Source organism: Ovis aries, chromosome 7, assembly GCF_016772045.2.
Source record: "Ovis aries strain OAR_USU_Benz2616 breed Rambouillet chromosome 7, ARS-UI_Ramb_v3.0, whole genome shotgun sequence".
Taxonomy (NCBI): domain Eukaryota; kingdom Metazoa; phylum Chordata; class Mammalia; order Artiodactyla; family Bovidae; genus Ovis; species Ovis aries.
Genome location: NC_056060.1, coordinates 75146825 through 75171917, shown reverse-complemented (window position 1 = coordinate 75171917; position 25093 = coordinate 75146825). Strand labels below are relative to the sequence as shown.

General features: G+C 54.9%; 1 protein-coding gene across 5 annotated transcripts; it reads left to right on the top strand.

Moving 5' to 3' along the window:
• On the top strand, window positions 1–24228 carry RAB15 (RAB15, member RAS oncogene family). 5 transcript variants are annotated; one of them, XM_027971934.3, is made up of 7 exons: window positions 1–155; window positions 16916–16976; window positions 17886–17946; window positions 18453–18530; window positions 19234–19323; window positions 21388–21453; window positions 21611–24228. In XM_027971934.3, exons 2-7 carry the CDS (start codon window positions 16930–16932, stop codon window positions 21767–21769), a joined length of 501 nt encoding a protein of 166 aa, XP_027827735.1. In that variant the 5' UTR covers window positions 1–155; window positions 16916–16929; the 3' UTR covers window positions 21770–24228. The 5 variants fall into 5 exon arrangements, with proteins under 5 accessions (XP_027827735.1, XP_027827730.1, XP_027827734.1 ...); XM_027971929.3 differs by lacking the exon at window positions 1–155 and adding an exon at window positions 607–895; XM_027971933.3 differs by lacking the exon at window positions 1–155 and adding an exon at window positions 13772–13898.
• The last annotated feature ends 865 nt before the right edge of the window (window positions 24229–25093 follow it).

The following is a 25093-nucleotide window of genomic DNA, read 5'->3' as shown; positions in this document are numbered from 1 at the left end:
GGACACAGTCATGCAAGGTTATGGAGAAGCCAGATGGCAGAGAGGGAGAATTCTAGCAATACTCTCCAGGGTTTCTGGAGGCAGCGACTTCTAAGCGAAAACGCGCGCTTTAATCCAGACCCAGACCGAGGCCTTCCGACCCGGGGTGAGCCCAGGTGAGGACCAACCACAGTCCCTCTCGGGCCCTCTGCCCGGGCCGGGTAAGCTCCCGCGGAGGGCGGGCGCTCGGCTAGGGCGGAGCTATCAGGGCCAGGTTCGGGATGGGATTGGGGAACAAGTGAGGAGTTTGGTGGAGGTGGGCTGGATAGCTCATCCCAGCATCCCAGGCTCCCAGTGCACTCGGAAGATCTACAGGAAAACAAAACCGTTCCCCAACCCCCTCACCCCTGCGTCTCGGATCCTCGCCCAAAGCGGGCGGGAGGGGGTCGGGCCCCGGCCGGGGCAGCACACCCTGGGGACGGGGCGCGCGCACCGGCCTCGCCCTCGCCCCCGCCGAGGGGTCGGCTCCCCGGCGCGCGCTCCCCGCCTCTTCCCCGGGCGGCGGCGGCGGCGCGGGGGAAGGGGCGGGCGGGGGCCGGCTCTCTCCTCCCACCGCGCTCCCGCCGCACACGCTTCCCAGCACCGAGCTAGCGGCGGCCAGGCGGCGGTGCCAGCCCCGCTCCCTTCTCGCCGCCGGCGCCGTTCTCGGCCGGGCGAGCGCGCGCCGCGATGGCCCAGGCGGAGCAGGGCTGAGCCCGCCGCCAGCAGCCCCCGGCCCTCTCCGGCCCAGCCATGGCGAAACAGTACGATGTGCTGTTCCGGCTGCTCCTGATCGGGGACTCTGGGGTGGGCAAGACCTGCCTGCTGTGCCGCTTCACCGACAACGAGTTCCACTCCTCGCACATCTCCACCATCGGTAAGGGGCGATGGCCGGGGGGCGCCCCACCCTCCCCGCGCCGCCGCCTCCACCTGTCCGGGCGGCCGTGCCCCTTCTCCATCCCGGGAGCGAGGGTCCGCCGCTCTGGCTAGAGGCGGAGGCTCCAGAGGCAAGGGCGCGGGGATGAACCCCAGGGTGCGGGACCGCCGGCTGGGGATTTAAGCCTGGGTTCCTGGAGATAACAGGCCGCCTACTGCTGTCGGTGACTAGGGTAGGCGCTCGGGCCTCAGGCTGGGGCGCCTCCCCGCAGAAGCCGAGAAAACGGGGTGGCCTAGGCCTGGGTACTCCAAGCTGGGGCAGTGGAGAATCATAGCCACCGATATGACACCCTCACCCCCAGGTGCAGAGGGGGAGGGGAAGGAAAGCTTGTGCTCAGGGTGAGGGGGTTCAGAGTAGAGGGAGCCGAGCCACTGGGTACCCCTCAGTTCAGGGGTGACCCAGTGTGGAGCCAAAGCGGAGAAGAGAGGAGGAAGGGAGGGGCCAAAGGGATTGAATTGACAGGGCGCAGCTGTGGAGGTAAGCCACAAGGTGGGACACACCTGGAGGAGGGCATAGGTAAGGGCGAGCCAGTGCGCGGAATGGGGCATGGCTAGCCAGCTCCAGAAAAACGTCAGCGGAGGCGTTTGTTTTGAAGGAGGCTGAGGGGGATGAGGGCCAGGAGGGTTACATGCGAGGCAAGGGGCTCAGAAGGCAGGCCGGACTCAGAATACATCTCTGCTCCGGCAGTGCCCGAGCCGGTGCTTAGAGGGGACAAGGCCTGTGGCATTTGCTGGACAGGACTGTTATGGAATCACTCATTCTGGGAGGGAATGGGTGGCCGCCCCTCTGAGCCGTCGTTCGCCCTGAGTGGCCTCCGCCTCTGAGAGGCCTGAGTTGAGGGCGTTTCACCCACGTCTAGCAGGTTCTCTGATGCCGCCCTCGAGTGGCCTCAGCACTGACCAGGCCCTTCTCCCGTCAGGAAGGGCCCCACACTCGGCTTCCACTTGAGACTTCCACCCTCCCTTCCCACACCCACTCCTTGCCAAGAGAGGAGAGGAGGCAGGTAGAGCCAGGAGGAGCAGAGCCCCGTGGTTTAGAGGCAGTCTTTGTTGTCAGACAGACCTGGGAACCTCACTTTGGGGCAGGGCGTCCTTGAATATCACGTAAGCATCTCACCTGTAGAATGGGGAGGATAACACATTCCTGCCTGTCCAGGTGTTGTAAAGATTAGATGAGGTGATGTTTGTAAAAGCACTTTGAGTCAGACACAGAACCTGGAAAAGGCTGGTCACTACTACTGTCGTCATCATCATGGAGCTCCTAGGATCTCATTCTCTCTTTGCTTCACTGTCTTCAAGGGACTCAGGGTCAGGGGACAGACGCATTCATCTTCCTCAAGGGAGCTGTTAGCCTAGCTCCTTGGATGTCCAGGAGCTTGGCTGGGCTGCTGTTTGAATGAGAGACATCTTAGGAATGGGGAGGGTCTGGAGGCCAAGGGAGGGCTACAGGCCTCTGGGGCAGGCTCAGGGAAGAGGAGATGTTGGGGAAATGCCTGGGAGTGGCTGAGGAACCAGATGGGATGTGAGGACAGGTTGCAGCAGGTGAGGACTCTCTCTGTACTCACAGCTGGGCCTGCCTTTCCCTAGGATGCAGAGGACTGTATAGGAGTTTGGATTCTATGGAAGAGGAAGAAACCTGCCTTTCTTCACACCAGCCTTTTAAAATCTGCCCCACTGGGTTTCCTGAATGCTTTCCTGTTTAAAGCTTACTGTTACGTTTGTGATTTGCGTTGTCTTGGTCATATTTTTCAGCTGTAACTAAGAACCTAGGGGAGAAGTTGGATGGTCAAGAAAAGCATTCCCTTTTGTGATGCAGAAAGGTCCTCAGGGAGATGGGAGGGGCAGCCAAGAGACAAATCAAGGAGCCACAAGGATGGGTACTACCAAGCCCTATTCATTAGTTTATCCATTCCTCCCCACCACCCCCCACAAAAAACTGTGTTCTGTAACTAGGCTCAGCACTGCGACCTGAAGATTCTCAGATGAATAAAACCTGGAGTCACCTCTCCCGAGCTGCTCCTTGTCTAAGACACATTCTCTTACCATCTTGGACATTGATCTCGGCACCTTTCCCAGGGCTGCTTCTGTGAATAGGGAAAATGGGGCAATTTTCCAGTTACTGCCAAGACGGAGTTCAGATTCTTGGACCATGTCGATTTGTGATTCACTGTTGAGGTCACTTACTGTAAGAGCATGTGACATTCCAGAGAAGAACCTGCAGGGGGTGATGAGGAGGCCTACCGCCACTCCTCTTTCGTAGGTGGGTAGGTGGCCCTGCGCTGGCATTTCTTTCCCATGCAGCTCTGCTGACCTGGAAGGGGGCCCACGCAGAGGAGGGCAGTCAGTGCCATGATGTTCCCTACTATTTCTTCACCTGTTAAACCAATTCATTAAGCGTTCACCATGAAGTACAGTGCCAGGTGTGTTAGATTGCAATCCACCTTTGCCTGCCCACAGAAGCCTGTGATCCAGCTGGGAAAGCAACACAGGCCAAGAAAGAGCCTTGGTCACAGGGAGAGAGTCTGTCTGAGAGCACGTGGTGAAGCATTCTTCAAGTGTAAGGGAGGGATGACGATCCTTATCATTACTAGTAATGAAGGTATCACGCTCGGTACCAGCAGCTGAATAACCCTGGAAGACCTGCCTGAGGCAGCCCGTGAATGGTGAGGGGCCCGTGCACAAGCGCTGATGCTCCCCGAAGCGCTCGATGGAGGAGGCCACAGAAGGAGAGGCAGCCCGGTGGATGGGAAGCGGCAGGAAGGCTCAGGGAGGAGGGGAGGCTGGAGCGAGGCCTTGCAGTGTGGGCTGCCTCTCAGTTCCTCCTGCAAGGGAAGGAGCAGACGGAGGGGCAGGAGCGGAGATGACAGAGGTGGGAGTTCAGTGGGTGTTCACGGAACTCTGGGCAGTCTGGCTGGAACCGAAGAGAGGGAAGGAGTGAGAACATTCCTCTGTTTATCTCTCTGTCTGCCAAACTGTAGTTCAGGTGCCTTGAGGCTCAGACCAAACCTCATTCCTCGTTGTTTGCATCGTCCTACTACAGGGCCAGGCACGCTCTCCATAAACATCCCACTGGTGAGGGAAGGAGGGTAGAGGGTACCGCGGGCCTGGCTGAGGAGCTGGCTGAGCCCCTTCGTGATGGTGTCAAGGGTTTCTGAGCAGGGGGATGACAGGAAGAAGGGACAAAATGGCATTTAGGATGTTGGCTGGGAGACCAGTTAAGGGAGACCAGTGGTAGTATCTGGGCATGTCAGACCCTCTCAGCTCGTCCCTTCTCTCTCTTCCCCCCCTCCCCATCCTGTGGCCCCAATACCTGTTCTGGAGCCCCTCACAGTCACCTGTTCTTGTGTCCCTCCAGAAGTGGAGAGTAGTTCAAATCCATTGACCTGGCCCCTTCCGAGAGGCCTCATGTAGCTGGCACTGCCTGCCCAGCAGGGAGACAATGTCCCGTCCCAATGGACATCTCCATGCAGTGACCTTTGACTTCCTTTCTGCGCAGCGGCCACATGTCAGCCAGGCATGGAAGCTGTCGGGATGGCCCATGAGTTGGCGTTCTCCCTCCAGTCCTTGGTCTTCTCTTCTTCCTTGGAAGACCTGTCACCTGGTCTTGAGACTGTTTTGTCTTAAAGGCCACCTTCTGAGCTCATAGGAGGCTTTGGCCTATGATTTTCCGGTTTGACTGGTTGAATGGCTGTGGCTTCGGGCCTGGTTCCTCAGCTGGGTTTGCTGATGCCATATCATCTTTCTCAGGAAGTTCTGTTCTCTCCCTGCCTAGGGCAAGGGCTTGTGGCAAACTGAAGAGGGGAAAGTGGGCTGGGGAAGGACCAGAGGGGAGAGATCTGAGCCTGCTGTCAAGTGGCCTAACAAACACGGGGGCTGATGCTTGGGCACCACAGTCCCGAGGTCTCTGGGCCCCCAGACCATAAGGCGCTGTGTATACATGCTTTGTGAACTGTGGGAGGGTCAGGAGGGTCTCTGTGTCCCCCAGCTCCCCCAGACCCTGAAGAAGGGGAGGTAAGAAGCTGAGTTGAACAAAAAGAGCACATGCCTGAGGTTCGCCATGGCCTTACAGACAGTTAACGTCTCTGTCGTTAATTTCCACATCTGTATATTGAAGATAGTAACAGAATCTGCCTTAATGCTCATTGTGAAGATTACAGGGGCTAACAGATACAAAGCACTTGGCAGAGCTCTCAGAAAAAATGGCAGCTGTCCTCATTGTGTTATTGTGGTTATTCCTAGTTCACAAGAACGTTGGAGATGAACAATACGTGCTCTGAGGCCCTCCTGTCCATCACTCATGCATTCGGTCATTCAGGCACTATCGGTGGAGCACCCGCCACTCCAAGCCAGGAGCCAGGCGAGGAGCTGGGGAGACACCAGTGAGCAACACAGGAACTGGGGGGCACATGAGTAGGCTCTGGGTTTTAGTGCAGTTTTGGTGCTGGTTTCCCCCTTGCCCTGGCAGAGCCAGGGGCTGAGAAGGAAGAGTGAGTTTGTGAAGACATCCAGAGGTGGAGGAGTGGGGCAAGAGGTGACCTGAGGGGACAGGGTGGCCCTGCCTTAAGGCTCCGACCTCAGCCACGTGTTGCTCGGCTCCCTGGCCCTGCTGCACACACCCCCTCCCCCGAGGACGTGATCCCCGAGCACGGCTCGAAAAGCCTGCTTTCGGCTGCTCTGTGCTCCCGTACCACCTGCACAGCTCTGCAGATTCACCCACGGCTCCGAGCACCCTGGTGCCGCCTTCTTCCTCCCCTCTCCTCCAGCCTGCTTCCCAGACAGCTGGGTGAGGAGCTTCATAACGTCCAAATCAATATTTGGCCATTACCCTTCCACCCTGATTGCCAGCTCTTCTCAGCGTGCCTTCTGCTGTAATCTAATATTTGTGCCTGTTTCCCTGTAAAATTGCCAGTTTTCTGCACAGGCCCCTGACCTCTCCTTGGCTGTTGTGCCCTGGGCAATGTGCTTTGTCAAGCGGATCACAGAGCTTCCTGGACACTCAATTCCTCCCACTGAGGAGGGAAGAATGAATCATCGGCCCTATTTTATTACTAGGAAAACTGAGGCCCTGGAGAAGTGATGACTCACGTCTTACACGCAGGTGAACCCAACATGAACCATCGCCTCTCCTCCACTTGCCCCAAACTGCACTGGGTGTGTCCTTGCTCACCCCAGAAGGCCCTCCAAAGGCACGAAGCAGACCCTGTCTCCTGTGAGCCAAGGGGGAGACAGTGCCTCCCTCACCTGCTCTGAGTGCTCCGGGCTGGAGGGCCAGTTGTGCCTCCGCTGTTGGCTGAGTCTGGGGACTGTCAGGGGCCATGATTGAGGAGTCTGGCTGGGGGCACCTCTGAAGTTGAGATCTGAGTATTGCCCTCATGTTACTTTTCTGTGAACATATTTATGGAGAACTCGGTGACTGGAGCCCCCTGTTCCATAGAGAGGGCCAACAGTTGGCTATAAAATAGGGGTCATTCCCTGATCCCTCTTCTCTGATTAAAATTTTCTCTCTACTCATCTTTTCTCCTAGAACGTAATGACTTCATTCATTCACTCATTTATTCCCTCACCTATGCATTCTTTTTTTTTCTTTCATTTATTCAATTTTGTTGAATAATATATACTGAGTGGACATCCCTGGTGGCTCAGATGGTAAAGAATCTGCCTGCAACGCAGGAGACCCAGGTTGGGAAGATCTCCTGGAGCAGGGAATGGCAACCCACTTCAGGAGTCTTGCCTGAAGAATTCCACGGACAGAGGAGCCTGGAGGGCTACAGTCTATGGGGTCACAGCTAGCACACACACACATGTATACTGAGTATCTGCCTTCTGCCAGGCCGTGAGAATATAGAGTAAAAAAGAAGCTGTGCTGCCCTCTGGGACTCACAGTGCTATTGAGGAGTCAGACATCCAAACAGACAACCAGAATATCATGCAAAAGCAATATCAGAATGCTTTGGAATCACAGAGGAGTGATATATTCCCCCTGCGTTGGTTGGTGATGGCTTCACAGAAGAAGTGACATTTGAGTGAGGCCTCTGAATTGAGCAGGGTTTCCAAAAGGATGGGGATGGAGGAAGGGTGTGTGGAAAACACCTCACAACTTGGGGCTGCTACTCTTCTGTCCAGCTGGCCCAGCTGGCAGTGGCTGGTCATAGTTTTGTCAACTAGACCCTTGATGGAGTTTGCTTTGTGGGCTCGGTGTGTGGGCAGACATGTCTAGAGGCCCTGTCCCCTCTGAGATGTTTGCTCCTGAGGCTCCAGGCCCTTGTTTCTTCCCCCTTTGCCTTCTGCTTCTGGGCCACATTGACAGGCCCACCTGGGAAAAGGCTTGGCAGAGGGTGGAGGAGTGGGTGGTCAGAAGCCTGGCAGACCTTGGCTGCCTCAGCAGTACCCACCGACCACTCGGCAGTCAGCTGCCAGAGCCAAGCCCAGGTCATGTGAGAGTGGGTCAGGATGGGGTTGGCTGGAGCGCATGGCACATGGCCTGGAGGCCCAGTGGGGGTCTATGCATGCAACAGTCGGGAGGGCAAGGGGACCGATGTTTCCTGAACACCCACTCTGCACAGGAATGGGGCACTTACACACATGAGGTAGAAATCTCATCACAAAGTGGGCGTGAGGAGTCTCCAAGAGGGCCTTGCCAGCATTTGAGGGGTTTCTCAGTGCGTCCTTCAGTTAGAGCCTCTAGATGAGTTCCTGCGTGATGAGGGTGGGTCCCCAGGAGCCCCCTTGCTGAGCTTTCCCTCTTTATCACAGAACAGAATGATGTGGCTCCTGTGTTTTTCCCCTTCTGAGGAACTGTGAGTTTCAGTGAAATGTGTTCCAGCCTGAGGGATATTTGCCGCCTTCCCTGCCTGGGGCCCCGACCCTTCAGACCCTCTCCCGGCAGGTGCCTTCCTGTCATTCCGACCTCAGCTCAGGTATCACCTCCTCTAAAAGGTCTTCTCTGACCAGCCAGTCTAAAGCAGGCCATACCTGGGTGTCCTCACCCTCTACTCCATGATTCTGCTTTTGCATCAACACTTCTTACTCTCTGGAATGACTGGTTTCCCTATTTATTATCTGTCTTCCCCACTGTAATAGAACTCCACTGAAGACAAGGATATTTCTGTGTTATTCAAGGCTGTGTCCCCTGGCTTATTAGTTCCTGGCACATGAACTAACAATAACAGTTTGTTTTGAATGAATGAATGAATGCACACATTTCCTACAGAACTTCCCTAGAGGGAGTCTGCGGGGACTCACAGACAATAAGAAACTCACTCTGTACTCATGTGTTTGAGATTGTGAGGTGGGGAGAGTTCTGTAAGCGGTGAACAGTTTCCAGTAAGTTCTCTGCTCAGATACATGCCACAGGATAAGCTCAGACGTAGCAGGGAGCAAGAAGGCAGCTCCTGTGATCCCTATGTGAGTGGGGTCCTCCCTGGTGAATACACGCATGAGAGGTCAGTGTCTTAGACCAAGGTCAATATTGCCTGTTGCTCAGGGTCACTGCTGGCGTCAGACGACGCCCAGCAGCTTAGCCAGGCTGCTGAAGTGACCCTCCAGGACTCTGGAGTAGGAGCCCCCAGGGCTCAGGCACTGGGGCATGCATTCCTCCCAGCATCATGGGAGTTCACGTTTGACTGGGAAACCCTTCTGCGTGATAACAGCCCTTGGGTTCCTGCATCTCCAGAGAATCTCAAGATCTGTTGTGAAAATAGTTGCCTCCAGAGTTGTTGCCCCTATCATCACGTGCACTGCATCTGACTGTGTCTTAGAAAAGAGAGAGAGAATGTTGTTCTGACATCACCAGTCTGCCTTGTGGGTGGACAGCTGAACCAGGGCCTTTGACCTCAGGTTGAATCACGGCCTTGGAGTTAGAGGATCAGGACTCTGCCAGAGGCCCTTCTTCCCATCCCTCCAGAGTGTGATGGTTCAAATGCTGCCTGATGCCCTTTCTCAGAGAGCCTGTGGACACCTTTTCCCCAGCATGAGGGACAGTCATCCCAGATCTGGATAAGGGGAAGTCAGTGGCATGCAGCCCCACGGACAGGGAGGCTGGAAGTCCCCAGACAGAAGGAAGGGAGGAAGAAGGATGCAGCAAGTGGCAGGTTTGGAGCAGAGAACACTCTCCCCTGCCTTGCACCTGACCGGTGTGAGGCCTGTTGTGTGGCCTGAGCCTCTGTCTGGAATCTTCTCTCGAGCTTTGTCTCTCAGCTGTCCCTCGTCTTTCCCCTCTCCTTGTTCTTCCCCTTACTTGTCCCTCAGCTGGCAGGGACGTGGTGTTACACTTTGCTCTCTTGCTGAGGGAAGGGCATCACTCTGGTGCCTCGTTTGGGTGGCAAAGTCAGAAAGCCACAGCCCCACAGGGTCTGCCCTTTCCTCCAGACAGTGTTGGGGTTTCTCAGGGTGACCTCCCGCCGCGTCCCCCAGGAGCATCTTGCACCCAGCACATACTGGTTTCCTGTAGGGGACGGGGCTGGGGGCCTTCCTGGGACTTGAGCTTCGTAACTGGAGCCACCACGGCTCCAGGGATTGGGTGTCTGCCTTGGGTTTCAGGCGTATTAAGTGGTTCCTGTGGTGGCGTCGCATTGCTGAGAAGGCTCAGGTCCCCAGGCTGCTGGGCCTCTGGGCTGTGGTTGATCACAATGATAGCATTTGGCACAGAAAAACCCTGTTTCCACCTGATGCCCGTGGCACCGGGCAGGCAGGCAACCTGGCACCTGACGTTAACCCATGAGGTTCTGGCCCGCCAACAGGCTACAGTTAACTTTGCCAGATTTCAGGTTGTAGCCGGACTCCGGGGGCCATCTGGCTCCCACTGCGGGCAGCATTTTCACTTTTTGTTGAAATGCTGTGGCTTAGTGTGGCTGACTCCCCTCTTTGCACCTCTCTCCTTCCTTGTCCTAACACAAGCCCCTTCCAGCTTTCTAGGGCTCTTTCCATCCCCCAAGCCAGGACCCTAATCGCATCCCCTTCATAGGACACTGATAGTTTCCTCAACTAACATTTAATAAAACTCAATGTGCCAGGCTCTGTTGTGGGTTTATCTCATGATCCTCACAGAAATCCTCTGACAATAGGGAATGTCATCCCCATTTTACAGGTGGGGAAACTGAGGCAAAGAGGAGTTGAGTAGCTTTCCCAAGACCACAGAGGTAATTAGTGGTAAAGGCAGGATTGGAACCAAACTCTGGCCCCACAGTTGTGTTGTTAATGACCTTGCCCGTCTGTTTCTTGAGCTGCACACTCCTGTGCTTTCCAGGGCTTTCTCTGGAGGCAGACAGAGACGAGGAGTGCTGGTCCCCTGGATGTATCTGTCCCCTCATTTCCCTGGTCTTCACAGGCCCTCTGCCGCCAGACTGGGCTGGCAGTAAGCTCCTAAGCTTGTCTTAGGAGTGGGGCCAGTGGCAGCGCCGTGTTCCCCGCCTGGTCCCTCTGCTCCAAGCCTCCAGTCCTCTGACGGCAGTGCTGTGATTGCGCTCCAGGGCGCAGGTGGGGCTTGGCAGGCACCGCCGGTTGCTGCTGAAGGAGAGAGCCCCACAGCCAGGGACCTGGGAGGAGCCAGAGGCCACCAGGGTGGTGAGGGCACCACCATCACAGGTGCGTCAGGAGCTGGCACTGTGGCTTCACTGAGGTGTTTTCTTGTCGTTGATGCGAGATGTTCAGACAGCAGGACACACGCCCTGCTCTTGAGCCATGGGCACCCATCCCTCCTCCTCCTCTCTGGGGCAGGGGGGTGCTGCTAATGAAATTGCTACTCTTATGCCTGGCAGCGAGCAGGGATGGAGGTGGAGATTTTGAAAACAGACACAGAATTTTGTCAAATACAAAATTTCTCCCCTGCCTCATTGGTACTGTGCATCTAGTAGGGGCTGGAAGAGAAGAAGGGGGGAGGTGAGGAGCAGGGTACCTCCTCTGTTCCCGGGCCTGTAGCTGAGACCACCAGCCTAGGGGAGCCGTGGGCAAGCACAGGCTGAGGCTCTTCTGGCATTCTGAGATGTGCTGTAAGGAAAGGGGTCTATGCTATAAGCACACCCACCAGCTGAGACCTGGAGCCTGGCACGGATGGGTGGCTGTGCTAGGACCCACGCCGCACATCTGTCTGCCTCCTGCTCCTCTCGCTGCCAGCTGGCCGGTCCCCTTTGCACCACCTGGAAGGCGCTGCTTTGGTAGGCTAAGCCAGCTCCCCTGCCCCTGTTGGCCAGGTCATGCTGTGGGTCACCGGCAAGCCCATTGATGGCCCTCTTTGGAGTTAGACGTCCATGCTGGCCCAGGCAGGAGCTGCTTCTCCACAAAGAACATGCTGCGGCCAGCTCTGCTTTCCCGAGCGGAGGCTTCAGGCTATGCAGTTTCACCCAGAACGGATTGCTGGGTGTGGCAGACACCACGACTGATGGATCTGAGGTCCCGAGAGGAGACAGTGAGCTGCTTGTCATGCTTTGGACCCTTGGGTGGGAGACAACCACATCTTGACTTTCTTGTCCCTGGACCCCGCGGTCTCCAAGAAGCTCTGCCTGCGCCGTGTGGAGGGAGCTGCTAGTTTCTTCACACCTGAGTGTCCCCTGTGCCCGGGAAGGGATGTCAGCCGCTTGAGGAAACTCTGAGGTGGCGCTGTCCAGGGTGGTGCCTATGGGCTTAAAATGGAATCACGAACTCTCGAGGAGCAAGAGGTTCCTTGGAAATAGTTACGGTGGGCGTGCTCCACGTGTGCCCACTGCCTCACTGCTAGACGCCTCATGATACAGAACAGGTGTGGGGAAGGCGGGGATGAGACAGAAAGGCAGTGGGATTCCACAGTCTCGGAGGGTTGGGAAGCCGCTGGGCAGGAGAGGTGCCCCGGGCAGGTCTTAAGAGACTGATTCGCAGTTCTGGCTTGGCCATAGGATGTGGGAATGGGAGCAGGTTATCTGGGTTCTCTGTGCCCCATGGTGATAATCCCCACCCTGCCTCCTTTGTTGGACTGGTATGAGAACCAAGGGCTCTGGGTCCTCCAGCCAGGAGGTACTGCTTAGCAGTATCTTGAGCCATGCGTGTGGTTCTGCCTGGAAATAGGTTAGAAACTGGTTCTCAAGCATTAGTGTGCCTTAGGAATAGTAGGTCTGGGGGGTCCAGAAGACTGGCATTTCTAACAGGCTCCCCAGTGATGTTGATGCTGCCAGACAAGCAAAGGTAGAGGCGTAGCGAGAGACTAGACTGTGCTGTCTCTCCTGACAAGGGTGTTCTGGGTTTGTTTTTCTGGCTCCTCCCCAGGAACCTTTATTTCGCAAAGGGAACTATCTTCTATCTACTAGGAGGTGTACATATATTATCTAATTTATATCCTACACCGACCCTTAGGAGTCCAGTGATATTCTCATTCTTGTTGGTGTTGTTCAGTCGCTCAGTTGTGTCTGACTCTTTGCAACCCCATGGACTGCAGTGCGCCAGGCTTCTCTGTCCTTCTCTATCTCCTGGAGTTTGCTCAAACTCAGGTCCATTGAGTCGGTGATGCCATCCAACCATCTCATCCTCTGTCGTCCCCTTCTCCTCCTGCCTTCGATCTTTCCAGTGAGTAGGCTCTTTGCATCAGGTGGCCAAAAAGTATTGGAGTTTCAGCTTCAGCATCAGTCCTTCCAGTGAATATTCAGTGTTGGTTTTCTTTAGGAGTGACTGGTTTGATCTCCTTGCTGTCCAAGGGACTCTCAAGAGTCTTCTCCAGCACCACAGTTCAAAAGCATCAATTCTTCAGCACTCAGCCTTCTTTACAGTCCAACTCTCACATCCGTACATGACTACTGGAACAACCATAGCTTTGACTATATGGACCTTTGTTGGCAAGGTGATGTCTCTGCTACAGACAAGAAAACTGAGGCTCCGAGAAGTTGAAAGTTCCTCAAAGTCACACAGCCAGAATTAGGACTCAGACCCAGGTCTTTCTGACTCCAGTGCCAAGGATAGCTTTTCCACTGAATTAGAACCCTCAGACTTTCCTCTATCTAAAAATCACCCATGGGCCTTCCCTGGTGGCCCATGTTTAAGAATCTGCCTTCCAATGCAGGGGACACGGGTTTGATCCCTGCTCGGGAAACAGATCTCACACGCCACAGAACAACTAAGTTGGCGTGCCTCAGGTAGAGAGAAGCCTGCATGCCCCGATGAAAGAGCCCACACGCTGTAACTAAGACCCGACACAGCCAATAAATACATAATTTAAAAAGTAAAATCACTCATAGTCCTGTTAAAAATACAGACTCCAGCCCCTTGCTTTCAAATTCTGACTCATCAGGTCTAGGAAAGCCAAAGTATTGGGTTGGCCACAAAGTTCATTCAGATTTTTCCATAACATCTTAAGCTACCCACTAGTGTCATTTTGTTTAAAAAAAAAAATCACTTTGGGCGATTCTAAAGCTGAACTGCAGAGTAGCTGATCTTGAGAATCAGAGAATTCCTATGCTGCCTCCCTTGCGGCAAAGGAAATGCTTCACAGGCAAAGCTTATTTCAGATGGAATCCTCAGTCTTCATTCAGCATGTACTAGAATCACCTGGGGAGCTTGTTAAACCACAGATTCCTATCCACCGCCACCCAGAGTTTTGGATGCTAGAGATCTGAGGAGCTGGCATTTCTAACAAGCTCTGGCTGAGGCTGAGGGCTTGGGGACCACACTTGGAGAACCTCTGTCCTGAGACGCCTGCTGTCGAGAGTGTGATCCGTGGGCCAGTAATATCTTCCTCACCCCGAGGCTTGTGAAGCATCTCAGGCGCATCTCACGCCCCAACTGAATCAGAATCTGCATTTCAGCACGGTCCCCACGTGATCTGCATGAACTTTAAAGCCTGAGAAGCGCTGCCTTAGAGGAGCCAGAGTGAGAACACTCCGGGGGTGGAGGCAGATGAAGAATCTGTCTTCTCCCAGGAGAGGCTGCAGATGCAACACAGGAGAAACTTGGGATGTGCAGCCAGAGGGGCTGAGGACAGCTGAGAGGTGAGACTCGAAAAGGATAGAGGACTGTCCCCCCAGGGAAGGTGGAGATGGCAGGACAGCCTGAGAAAGTGAGGTGGGCCTCAGAAGAAAGCTGCATCGTGCAGCGGTCACTTTGCCCGTAAGACAGTGGCCAAGGTGTTCTCTGGGATGCTTTCAGTGCTAGGGGAGGGGAGAGGGTGGGCCGGGGCTGAGCCCTTCGGCGTGAAGGACAGTGGCCGTGAGGAATGTGGTGGGTGAGCCGCCTCAAATAAACAGCTTCTGAGCAGCAGCGAGGGCTGGCTGGGGTGGCAAGGCATGATTTCCTGGGTGACTGAACAAGGCCAGCATTTTGACTCTGCCCAGCAGAGCTCAGCGGTGGAAAAAGCCAGCAGCCACACGGGGACAAGAAAGGGGCCACGGACGGGCCCAGGGCCCAGGGCTGACTGTAGATAGACATGGTGGAAGGCACAGGGAGTGGGGGAACCGAGTAGAGGAGCAGCTTCCAGTGCAAGATCTCTTGGCTGTTACTCTTTCCGTTTAAAAAGGAGGTGAGTGGGTGGGAGAGGAAACCCCTCAGAAGGCTTAGACTTTCTTCCCTCGTGCAGGGGAAGAGCTGATTTTTTTTTTCCACTTCTCAGAGGTGTGTTACAGGTTTGATGGGTGGTCAGGAGGGCCTTGGTTGCAAGATGGTGGGGTGTGGGGGGGTGCAGTGAGCCCCCAGAATTCCGCAGATTTGCTCCCTGGCGGCCAAGCCCAGGGCAGCTCCCTGTCTTGTCAGCCCTGCTTCTCCTCAGACCTGCCTTCAGTCTTAGGGGGAAGCTTCCCGGCTCTGGGGGCTCCTCCCCTCGCCAAGTGCTTTTCCATTTTTTTCCAGAGAGAAACAGAAAAGCGTAGGTAAGACCCCTCCGCCTGGGTAACACACAGCTCTCCTCTCATTTCCCCCACCCCCTCCCGCCCCCGAGAGATAGTGCAAGAGCCCTGCCCTCTGACAGGCCCTGGCTACTTGCTATGCCGACCTGGACGCCTCATCTCACCTCCCTGGGCCTTTGTCTCCTGGCCAATAAACTCTGTACGGGCAGGGGCCATCTGTCTGCTTGGGCACTCTGTCTGCCTAGCACTGCACAGGGCAAACAGTTCCCGTGGAAGTTTCTGGAATAAAGGAAATAGACCCTCCCTCTCACCAGCCCCAACTATGTGACCACTTGCGAAAGGCATCCTTGGACTGAGCTGGTATGACGATGAGCCAGGTTTTTTATAAAATCAACAGCATTACTTGTTCTCCTAGGAAGAAGGCACTGTAACAGGAAAGGTTTCTTGATTCCTTTCCATACCACGTGTTGCGGAGAAGCAAATTCTTGACAGATGTTTGTTTAGGGAGCGGGTGAGCATGCTTCTGCACCGCCCCCCTCCGCCACCAAGGCCAGGGGTGCCCTCTCCTTCCTTCTCTCTCTGCTTTTCTACTTTCTGGGCACCCTTGGAAGAATGGCTGCCAGATGTCGCACATTTGGAAAAGTACAGCTCAATAGATATGAATCAGCTTGGGCAGGTGAAAAATGATTCATGTCCGACCAACTTGATTTAGTTCAGGTTGTCTGGTCTGAGTCTTCTCCTCCCTTTTAATTAAATGATGCTTGCTCTTGATGCTGAATTTAATCTGTCTGTGTTTGTAGAAAGCTGGGGGCAGGATGGATAAGTGGAGAAGTACTCATACTGAGGTGGGGTGGCGCTGGGGATTTCAGCACTTTGGGGCTGTGCTGTGCAGCCCAGGGACTGTTGTCCAGAAGTCTGCCTTCAGCCTGTTCCCCACCTGAACACTGGTTAATGGTGCCCCTTCCCAACTTGTCTCCAGGGAGTGCACAAAGACCACAGCTTAGCCACCTTACTAGACATAGCCCTTGAGTCACTGGCACAGCACCTCGCACAATTAGGGCTGGGGAGAGGCACCCCATCTCTGCTGTCACCAGATTGATGCTTGCGTGCTGCTGGTGGCGCTGACTTCTGTCGCAAAAATCCCCGGATATATTTCCTCCCTGGGCTGGTTTGCCAGACCCCTTACGTTCCCTATGTCTCGTGGCAGTTTAGCTCCTCATGCCCCTAGGCAGGTGAGAACCCTGTCTCTCTATACCTCCCTCCCCGATGACGTGCTGTGCCACGACCCCTTCACATGGTCACTGGCAGTCACCCAGGAGCACCGGTGTGCACCAGGGCTGTACTTGGTACAGTGATAGCTGTGACCGAGTGAATGGCCACCAGGTGCCAGGCACAGGATGTCATTTGGTCTCCTCAGTGACCCTCTGAAATGACTGGTAATGTCCCCATTTTACTGATGAGGAAATGGAGGCTCAGAGAAGCAAGATGCCCAGGGTCCTAGCTATGAATTATGTGGTCAGTCAGGATTCAAGTGCAGCCCTGACGTTCAAGCCCATGCTCCTTCTGGTAAACAGCAGTGCCTCTTGTGGCCAGGCCTAGTCAACAACGCATGCACTGGGCCATCTCCTTGGCAGGCCTTTGCTAGGTGCCGGAGGCTGATACACACCATGGGGCGAAAGTCCTCTTTTGCCACAATCTCTGCCTTTTCCACATTCATAACGGTGCCGTTAACCCCTCCTAGTTGCTCATAAGGCAGAGAGAGAAGCAACCCAGGCAAAGGAGGTAGACTATTGTTCCTAGGGAGCAAAGTTCCAGGAAGGATGAATACAGGTGGTTCTGTGCAGAAGTAGAGACAGGAAGACCTCTCATGGGATTAGAGTTAGACACGCTTTGGGGAGACGTAAGACAGCGATGGAGTGGATTCTGACTTGCTGTGTGTCCCAGCCCCTTTACTCCTGGCAACTCTAAGCTCAGATAGGAAGGGAAGCCCCATTCAAAGCCCTGGACACTGCCCAGGCTCTGTTTTTGGTTCAAGAAGGCCTTTCCCTCATGCCATCTTTCTGCCAAATTAAACCCAAAGGAGAACCTTCAGGTATGAGTACCCTGGGCCTTACTTCAGGTCTCAGCAGGTACCCTTGCTAACTTCCTTGCTTGCTTCCTTTCCCCAGGTGTCGACTTTAAGATGAAGACCATAGAGGTAGATGGCATCAAAGTACGGATACAGATTTGGTGAGTTAGGTGGGAGGAGAGGCCCAGGGGCTGCACCTGAGCTGCCATGCGCACAACCCCAAAGGTTCATCTGGAGAAACTGGCCACCTCTTTGATGGAAAGATGCAGAAGTCTCAGAGCCCATCTCCTGCTCCCATGAGCCTTAATCTCTCATCTTAGTTCCTCGACCAGGGATTGAACTCAGGCGCTTGGCAGTGAAAGCACAGAATCTTAACCACTGAACCACCCGGGAAGTCCATCTCATCTCTTTCTTAAGAAACTTTATGGGATTGACTGCAAGTCACAAAAAGCAAGAATTAGAAGGAATTGGCAAACTAAGTACTGTGGGTTTGTCTTCGAATAAAGCTTCTCCGTTGAGGCCAAGCCCCCCACTGCACTGCACTGCGGTAGGATTAGAAAGAGGGAGGGCTTACTCCCCATCCTGGTGTGAGAGTTCCTCGCCACAGCACAGTGCAGTTCCCACAAGTAGCCACAGGGGGCCGCTGTGACTCTAGCCTGGTGCTCTTGGAAGCACTGCCTTTCCAGCGTTGGGAGCCCCCTTCCAATTTCAGAGCGGTATGGGCGTTGCCTTCAGAGGTCCCGGAGGGACTGGAGGTGGAGCCATCCCACCAGTCTGGCCGCAGTGGCCCGATCCTAGAGACAGTCCTCCAAGGCCCGCGTATGGTTGTGGCTGCCGGTGCAGGTATAGTTGACAAGGCCCCGCAAGCCCCGTCAGCACCTATGACCAGTCCTCTCTCGTGTAGAGTCAGACACGTTTGGATCTACCTGGGGACCAAAGCGCCACTGATTTTTCACTCGTAGCTCTCCAGTTTCTCCTGCGAAGGCACAGGGTCTCCCAGCTCCTGTTCCTCCCCTCCCCACTAGCTCCCACGGTCCCTGCCTTTCTGACCGGCTGCCTTTCTGTTGCAGGGACACGGCAGGGCAGGAGAGGTATCAGACCATCACAAAGCAGTACTATAGACGGGCCCAGGTGAGACACTGTTCTCAGCGTTTAGAGGTGGAGTGCTGCCACCCTCCGCCTGGCTCTGGGCATTTGAGATGTTTGTGCCACTGATCCCCAAGTGGGCCCTCGGATTGCCTCCTGGGGAGTGGGGCAGGATGGGCTCAGGGCAGTCTTTCCGTCACTTATTGATCATTTATTCACTCATCAGCTCCTCTGTGGGCACTCAACTACAGGCAGGTCCTTACCCTCAACTTCCACCCTCCTCTCCCCGCCAAAGACCCATGTGCCTTCCTGCCTGAGAGAGCTCTGTGATCTAGGAAGCAGTGGCTTGGGGGCACTGAGAGAGAAGGCGATTTTTCTGGGTGCTTATGAATCTTCATTATGCTGAGCAGGGAAGGGGGACCCAGCATGTGAGGTGCCCCCTCCCCGCGGGGACTCAGCATGTAACGTGCCCCCCCCACCAGCTTCTGGCCCCTTGACTGCACTGTCTCCGTGTGTGTCTGCCTCCCCCATCTCTCTCTCCTCTCTCTCAGGGAATATTTTTAGTCTATGACATTAGCAGCGAGCGCTCTTACCAGCACATCATGAAGTGGGTCAGTGATGTGGACGAGGTAGGTCACGCGGCCTCACTGTGGTTGGGGGGGCGGGTGGCAAGGGTGGGGAAGGGTACTGGGAGGGGAGAGCATGGCGAGGCCCACACGGGAAGGGCTAAGGTGGTCAGAGTTGGTGAGCAGACACTACCAGGAACTCTCCCCTTCCTCTGCAGCCCTGGCTGCGGCCCCCGTGGGTAAGACACGGGTGTGAGTCCCCAGCAGCCATGCCCTCATGCTCTGTACCCTGCCAGGCCTCCATGGCTGTGTCTTCCCCAGAAATAAGCTAGTACAGAGCCTCCTCTGTGCATAGCTTCCTACCCGAAATCTCAGGACCAGGTGGAATTGGGAGATTGGGGTTCTGGTCTTGGCTCTGCCACCACAGCTCTGGAGCCTTGAGCATGCCCCTGGAGCTCTGAGTCCCCAGTTCCTCATCTGTAGGGTGAGAAGTTGGACTTAAGTCCGGGATCCTTTCCAGCTGTCCAACCCAAGGGAACACCAGTGTCTTCTATCCTCGACAGTCTCCACGACATCCCTCTAGGACCCCTGCGGTCAGCCGTGGTACTTGGGGGAGCCTGGAGCCTGCACCCCATTGGCCCACTCTGTCCCTGGGGCTCTGAACCTTGGTGCTGGCATGCACGCCTGTGGAGGCTCTATGGTGGGGAGATGGGGTGGGATGGGGAAGGCTGCACTCACTGGCGGTTCTGCCTTCCTCTGGCCCTAGTACGCACCAGAAGGTGTCCAGAAGATACTTATAGGGAACAAGGCCGATGAAGAGCAGAAACGGCAGGTGGGAAGAGAACAAGGGCAGCAGGTAAGTGGGAGTGAGCTGGCCGAATCCATCCCTGGGTTTTCCACGGGCCTCCAGGGACAGTCCTAGGAAGGACGGCCCAGGATTCTGTCACTGTCAGGGACCCCTCCCTCCCACCTCCCACAGCAGCCTAAGGCACTGGTGAGTTGCCATCCTTGAGGACAGTGACTTGGGGTCTATCCTGAAACAAAGCCCTATCTCAGCTCCAAGGCCCCCAGAGTGGGATTACCTCTGCCTGAGAGCCCATCCTGTTAATGAGGAAGAAGGGCTTTAGGTTGCTGCTTCTCTAGCAGCTCCAGGAGCAGCTTTGTCCCACCATCATCTCATCTCACCACCACCCCCACTCCCTGTCCTTCTGACACCTGGACAGAGGTTGGAAGGAAAATGCAGGAATGACAGGCCCACAGTCAGAGAAGCCACAGCAGCAGAGAGGTCAGGCAGATGGTGCTGAGGGAATGTCTGCGTAAACAGGGGGACCCTGCTCCCAGAGAACAGGAGGATCGATGGATGCCACTGAGGCCAGAGTCACCCACTTACTGTAAGGGGTCTCAAGAGTTTTTCTGTCCCTCTTCAGTCAATAGCACCCATTAGCCCTTGAAATAAAATTGTTTCTCAGTTGCTCAGTCGTGTCTGACTCTTTGCGGCCCCATGAATCGCAGCACGCCAGGCCTCCCTGTCCATCACCAACTCCCTGAGTTCACTCAGACTCACGTCCATTGAGTCAGTGATGCCATCCAACCATCTCATCCTCTGTTGTCCCCTTCTCCTCCTGCCCCCAATCCTTCCCAGCATCAGAGTCTTTTCCAATGAGTCAACTCTTCGCATGAGGTGGCCAAAGTACTGGAGTTTCAGCTTTAGCATCATTCCTTCCAAAGAAATCCCAGGGTTGATCTCCTTCAGAATGGACTGGTTGGATCTCCTTGCAGTCCAAGGGACTCTCAAGAGTCTTCTCTAACACCACAGTTCAAAAGCATCAATTCTTCGGCACTCAGCCTTCTTCACAGTCCAACTCTCACATCCATACATGACTACAGGAAAAACCATAGCCTTGACTAGACAGACCTTAGTCGGCAAAGTAATGTCTCTGCTTTTGAATATACTATCTAGGTTGGTCATAACTTTTCTTCCAAGGAGTAAGCATCTTTTAATTTCATGGCTGCAGTCACCATCTGCAGTGATTTTGGAGCCCCCCAAAATAAAGTCTGACCCTGTTTCCACTGTTTCCTCATCTATTTCCCATGAAGTGATGGGACCAGATGCCATGATCTTCGTTTTCTGAATGTTAAGCTTTAGGCCAACTTTTTCACTCTCCTCTTTCACTTTCATCCAGAGGCTTTTTAGCTTCTCTTCACTTTCTGCCATAAGGGTGGTATCATCTGCATATCTGAGGTTATTGATATTTCTCCAGCTTGTGTTTCTTCCAGCCCAGTGTTTCTCATGATGTACTCTGCATATAAATTGTTGTTTAGGATTTAATAAAAAAGAATACATGGTTATTGAAAAGTTTGAAAGTAGAAGCTAGCTCCTACTAGAATATTGTATTTGTTGAGTACTGTATGTGTGGCCCTGTGCTAAGCAAGTGCTTAGAGATAGATGCATTTAATCCTTCCACAACCTTGGCTGATAGACACACTCATCCCCTTTGAGCAGATGACGAAGCTGGGAGGCTTAAAGGGAATCAGTAATTGTCATCCAGCTCTTAAGTGACAGCACTGGTTTTCAAGTCTGGGTCTGTTTGACCGCCAAGCCCGTGTTTTTCATTGATTCGCCACAACATTTTGGGCCTCTCTGTCTCCTGATACATGATGTGTGCATGCTGGGTGTGTACGTGTGCCTGTGTGTAGCTGGGTGGGGTGGGGATGCATGGGTGGAGCACCTTCTCCTGAACTCTGCTGGCCTGTGTCTTTGGAGCTCCCAGTCTCATCCGAGAAGTGATCTACTTATCTCCTGAGAAATGGTCACGACATAGCAAGGGCCCTGAGTGCATTGGCAGGAGGATGTGCCAGGCGCTGCGGGGCACCTCCCTTCCCTTGCTGACTCCCTTTCAGGAATGTTCTTCTCTTGCAGCTGGCTAGAGAGTATGGCATGGACTTTTACGAAACAAGTGCCTGCACCAACCTCAACATTAAAGAGGTGAGCATTCCTGGGCTGAGTCCAATGGAGTGGTAAGCAGCTGAGGGGCCAAGAGCAGATGAGCCCTGCTTGGGCAGGGGGCGGGGCAGGGGTCAGCCACAGGGGCACTGGGGAAGAGAGGGAGATGCCCAGCCAACTGTGCTCCTTGCTTTCCCAGTCCTTCACGCGCCTGACGGAGCTGGTGCTGCAAGCCCACAGGAAGGAGCTGGAAGGTCTGCGGACACGTGCTAACCACGAATTGGCCTTGGCAGAGCTGGAGGAGGATGAAGGCAAACCTGAGGGCCCGGAAAACTCTTCAAAAACCTGCTGGTGCTGAGCATCCTGCGTGGAGCACCCCCGCACAACCCCCGCCTCCCCGCAGGAGGCCTGTGGGCACAAGGGAGCCTGGGCCTCGCCCCGCTGCCCCTCTCCTTCGGGTGACCCTGCGGCATGTTGGCCGCTGCTCCTCCTCCCCTGCCTGGCCCCGGGGAGCAGCCTCGCCCCCAGCCCTCCACCCGGGGGGGCCCCACCAGCCTGTGTCCCCAGCCACAGGCCTGCTGTGAGCCCCCCGATGTGTGACGAGCACGTCTTCACTGCCCGGAGCTCCCAGGCGATGCCCGAGTCTGGAATCAAGGCCACTGTAGGCTCCTTGTCTCTCAGTGCGTCTGGTCTCCTCTCCGCTGTTTCTCGCTTCTTCCCACTTCTCTGTCTGTCCCTTCTGCTCGGCTGTACTCGTATGGAAGCCCTCACCTCCCCACGCCCATGTGTCACTGCTGGGGCAGCGCCTTCCCCTTCCTCCTCACTCAGGCCCAGGGCTGCACTCCCCCTTCTCTGCTCCCAGGAGAAGCCCCACCTGCAGCCCCTCATCTCCCCCGGCCACCACCCACCCCTTCTTGTGCCACCCAGCCTGCCTCCCGGGTGCCCAGGCAGAGAGGAATGCAGGGGAGGAAGGAAAGCCCTAACTGGTGGTCCCCACATCTGGGGCTCTCCTCCCTCCCACCCCAGTTTACCCTGTGCTTGGCTGCCTGCCCACCTGCCTCTTGGGGGACCTGAGCTTGGAGACAGGTGCTTCAGAGAAAAAAAATGATGAGGGGTGGCAGGGATAAAAAGTCACCTCCATTCTCTACCTCCCGTACCCCCTGGGCTCCTGAATTTCAAGATGTGGATCAAGGCCTGTGGGCACTGCAGGGGTGAGGAGAGCCCCCCTACCCTACCCCGGAGTCAGCCACACACTGCAGGAAGGGGAGTGTTTGGAAGAGAAGGGCCAGCTCCTGCAAGCTAAGAGCTGGGACAGCAGTTTGCAAACCAGAGGGGAATTGGGCAGCAGCAGAAATTCCGGGTCCCCATCTTCCATTTCTTATGTAAGAAGGGCATTTCCCCAACACCCCCTGGCAGGTGACAGGGGACAGAACCAGGCTGGTGATCTTTCATTGAGCCCAGCCTTCGGCTCTTAAGGTTCTCCCAAGACCCAGAGTCTGTGGGAGAAGGGTGGGAGCGCGTGGGCAGGAGGCAGGCGAGCCCTGGGTGGGAATGCATGGTGCTGTCCCTTCAGCCTTCAGGACCAAGTGCTCATCTTGTTCCTCGAGCTCCTGAGTCAGAGGGTGTGGGTTTGCCAACTTCCCTGTGGCGACAGGTAGGGGGAAGCCGATTCCCTCCTCCGGGGCCCTTTGTTTCAGGAAGAAGTTTCTTTAACTCCATACAGTCCAGAGTAGTTTGCAGGAGGCCCTTTGAGAGGGAAAGCATGTCAGTTAGCAGCCTTAGGAGGGTTCTTCCCCACCTTCCCAAGATGCGAGAAGCCTCGGGAGGAGGATCAGTCGTAAGCTGTGAGGCATGGCTGGTGCTGGAGCAAAAACAAAGAACTAGGCCTTGCACATTCACCAGTTGTTAATAAGAAGTCCAGGACACACGTGTGTGAAGGATTAAGAGCCCCACTGACTCCTCTGGAAAAAATAGTGAGGGATGAAATCGCCAAACCTTCCCTCCTGACTCTTAAGATACCACATCAGGAGAGGGCAGCTCAGGATGTAGGGATGTGGAACAGGTTATATGGGAGGAAAAAGAAAGCCAGAGTAATTGTCGGCTGATGAGAAATGTAAAGAGCTGACTCTCTAGGATGAAGTTGCGACCACAGCTGAGAATGCTCCCTTGAGGACTTGACTCCTCAAACATCTAGACATAGGCAGCACCACCTCTGGGGTAGGGGGTTGACAGTGCCAGCCCTTGGTGTGCCCTCCATCAGGGACCTGAGGGAGGGGGAGTTTATGCTGGCCATTGGCTCCAGTCTGCGGATCAGTGTCGCCACTTCCCTGAAGGTCTGGCCAAGCACCATTGCCTTCCTCTCCTACCCCCTCAGGAAAGGGACTGTATTATTACTGTGCCCTAGGGGTTCTGGAAGGGAAACCTTGGGGTTGAGACTCTCTGGCCTGAGAAGCTGCATCCACGGGGCCACTGCTGGGGAGAGGTATGGGGCAGGAGGGACGCTGGGATTTTAGGGTGCAGCTAGGCTCACCAGGTACCAGAGTCGGCCTCTCATCCCCGAACTCTGATCCAGGAGGCGGCCTGGGCCCTGGCCTTAGACTGTTGAGCAGGCGCACCTGCCTGTGGACTCCTGACCACATCTGCATTTGCTGTCTTGAGACTCAGCGCCACCCCTGGCACCTGCTTGTGAGCCCCACCTTCTCCCTGTGATGGGTGAAATTTTGTGTGCTGTGTCTCGGGTCCAGTAGAGGAATTGTGAGCAGGGTTCATCTATTTTAAACACAGATGTTTACAAAATAAAGAATATTTCCAATCACAGTTGTGACTGCCTGTGTGAATCCCTGGGAGTGGGTCTCCATGGGACCCTGGTGGTTCAGGGGAAGGGGCAGCTCCGGTAGAAGAGGCTCCAGAACCCTAAAGCAACAGCAGTAGAAGGACACTGCAGGCAGCAAAAGTCATCCACTTGGTGCCTCTCCTAATGCCTCCTGCAGGGAGCCCAAGCACAGCAGCCATTGCTCTGCTGTGGACACACACTGCAGAAATAAGATTGAGTTGTCATAGGTGGGCTGGGAGTGGGGGGAATGCTGAATATCTAAGAGCCAAGAAGGTTCTCATCTCTTGGAATGGAACAGGTCTTCCTAAAGGCATGAGGCAGTATTAAGTAATCTTTCAGAAGTTCATCTTAGCTCTATGCTTGGATGGGCTTCCCTGATAGCTCAGTTGGTGAAGAATCTGCTTGCAATGCAGGAGACCCTGGTTCAGTTCCTAGGTCGGGAAGATCCCCTGGGAGAAGCAATAGGCTACCCACCCCAGTATTCTTGGGCTTCCCTTATGGCTCAGCTGGTAAAGAATCCACCTGCAATGTGGGAGACCTGGGTCCAATCCCTGGGTTGGGAAAATCCCCTGGAGAAGGGAAAGGCTCCCACTCCAGTATTCTGGCCTGGAGAATTCCACGGACTCTATAGTCCATGGGGTCACAAAGAGTCAGGCACGACTGAGCGACTTTCACTTCACTTCACTATGCTTGGATACCCCCAGAGAACGAGACAGTCTGGAGTCTAGGGGCCTGGGGGCTGGAATTGATGGAAGAGGCAGAGAATGAAGATAAAGCTTAAACAAGAAGGACGGAGTAAAACAAGGCAGGGCAATGGTAGCCTAAAATTTTAAATCTGTATTTTCCAAT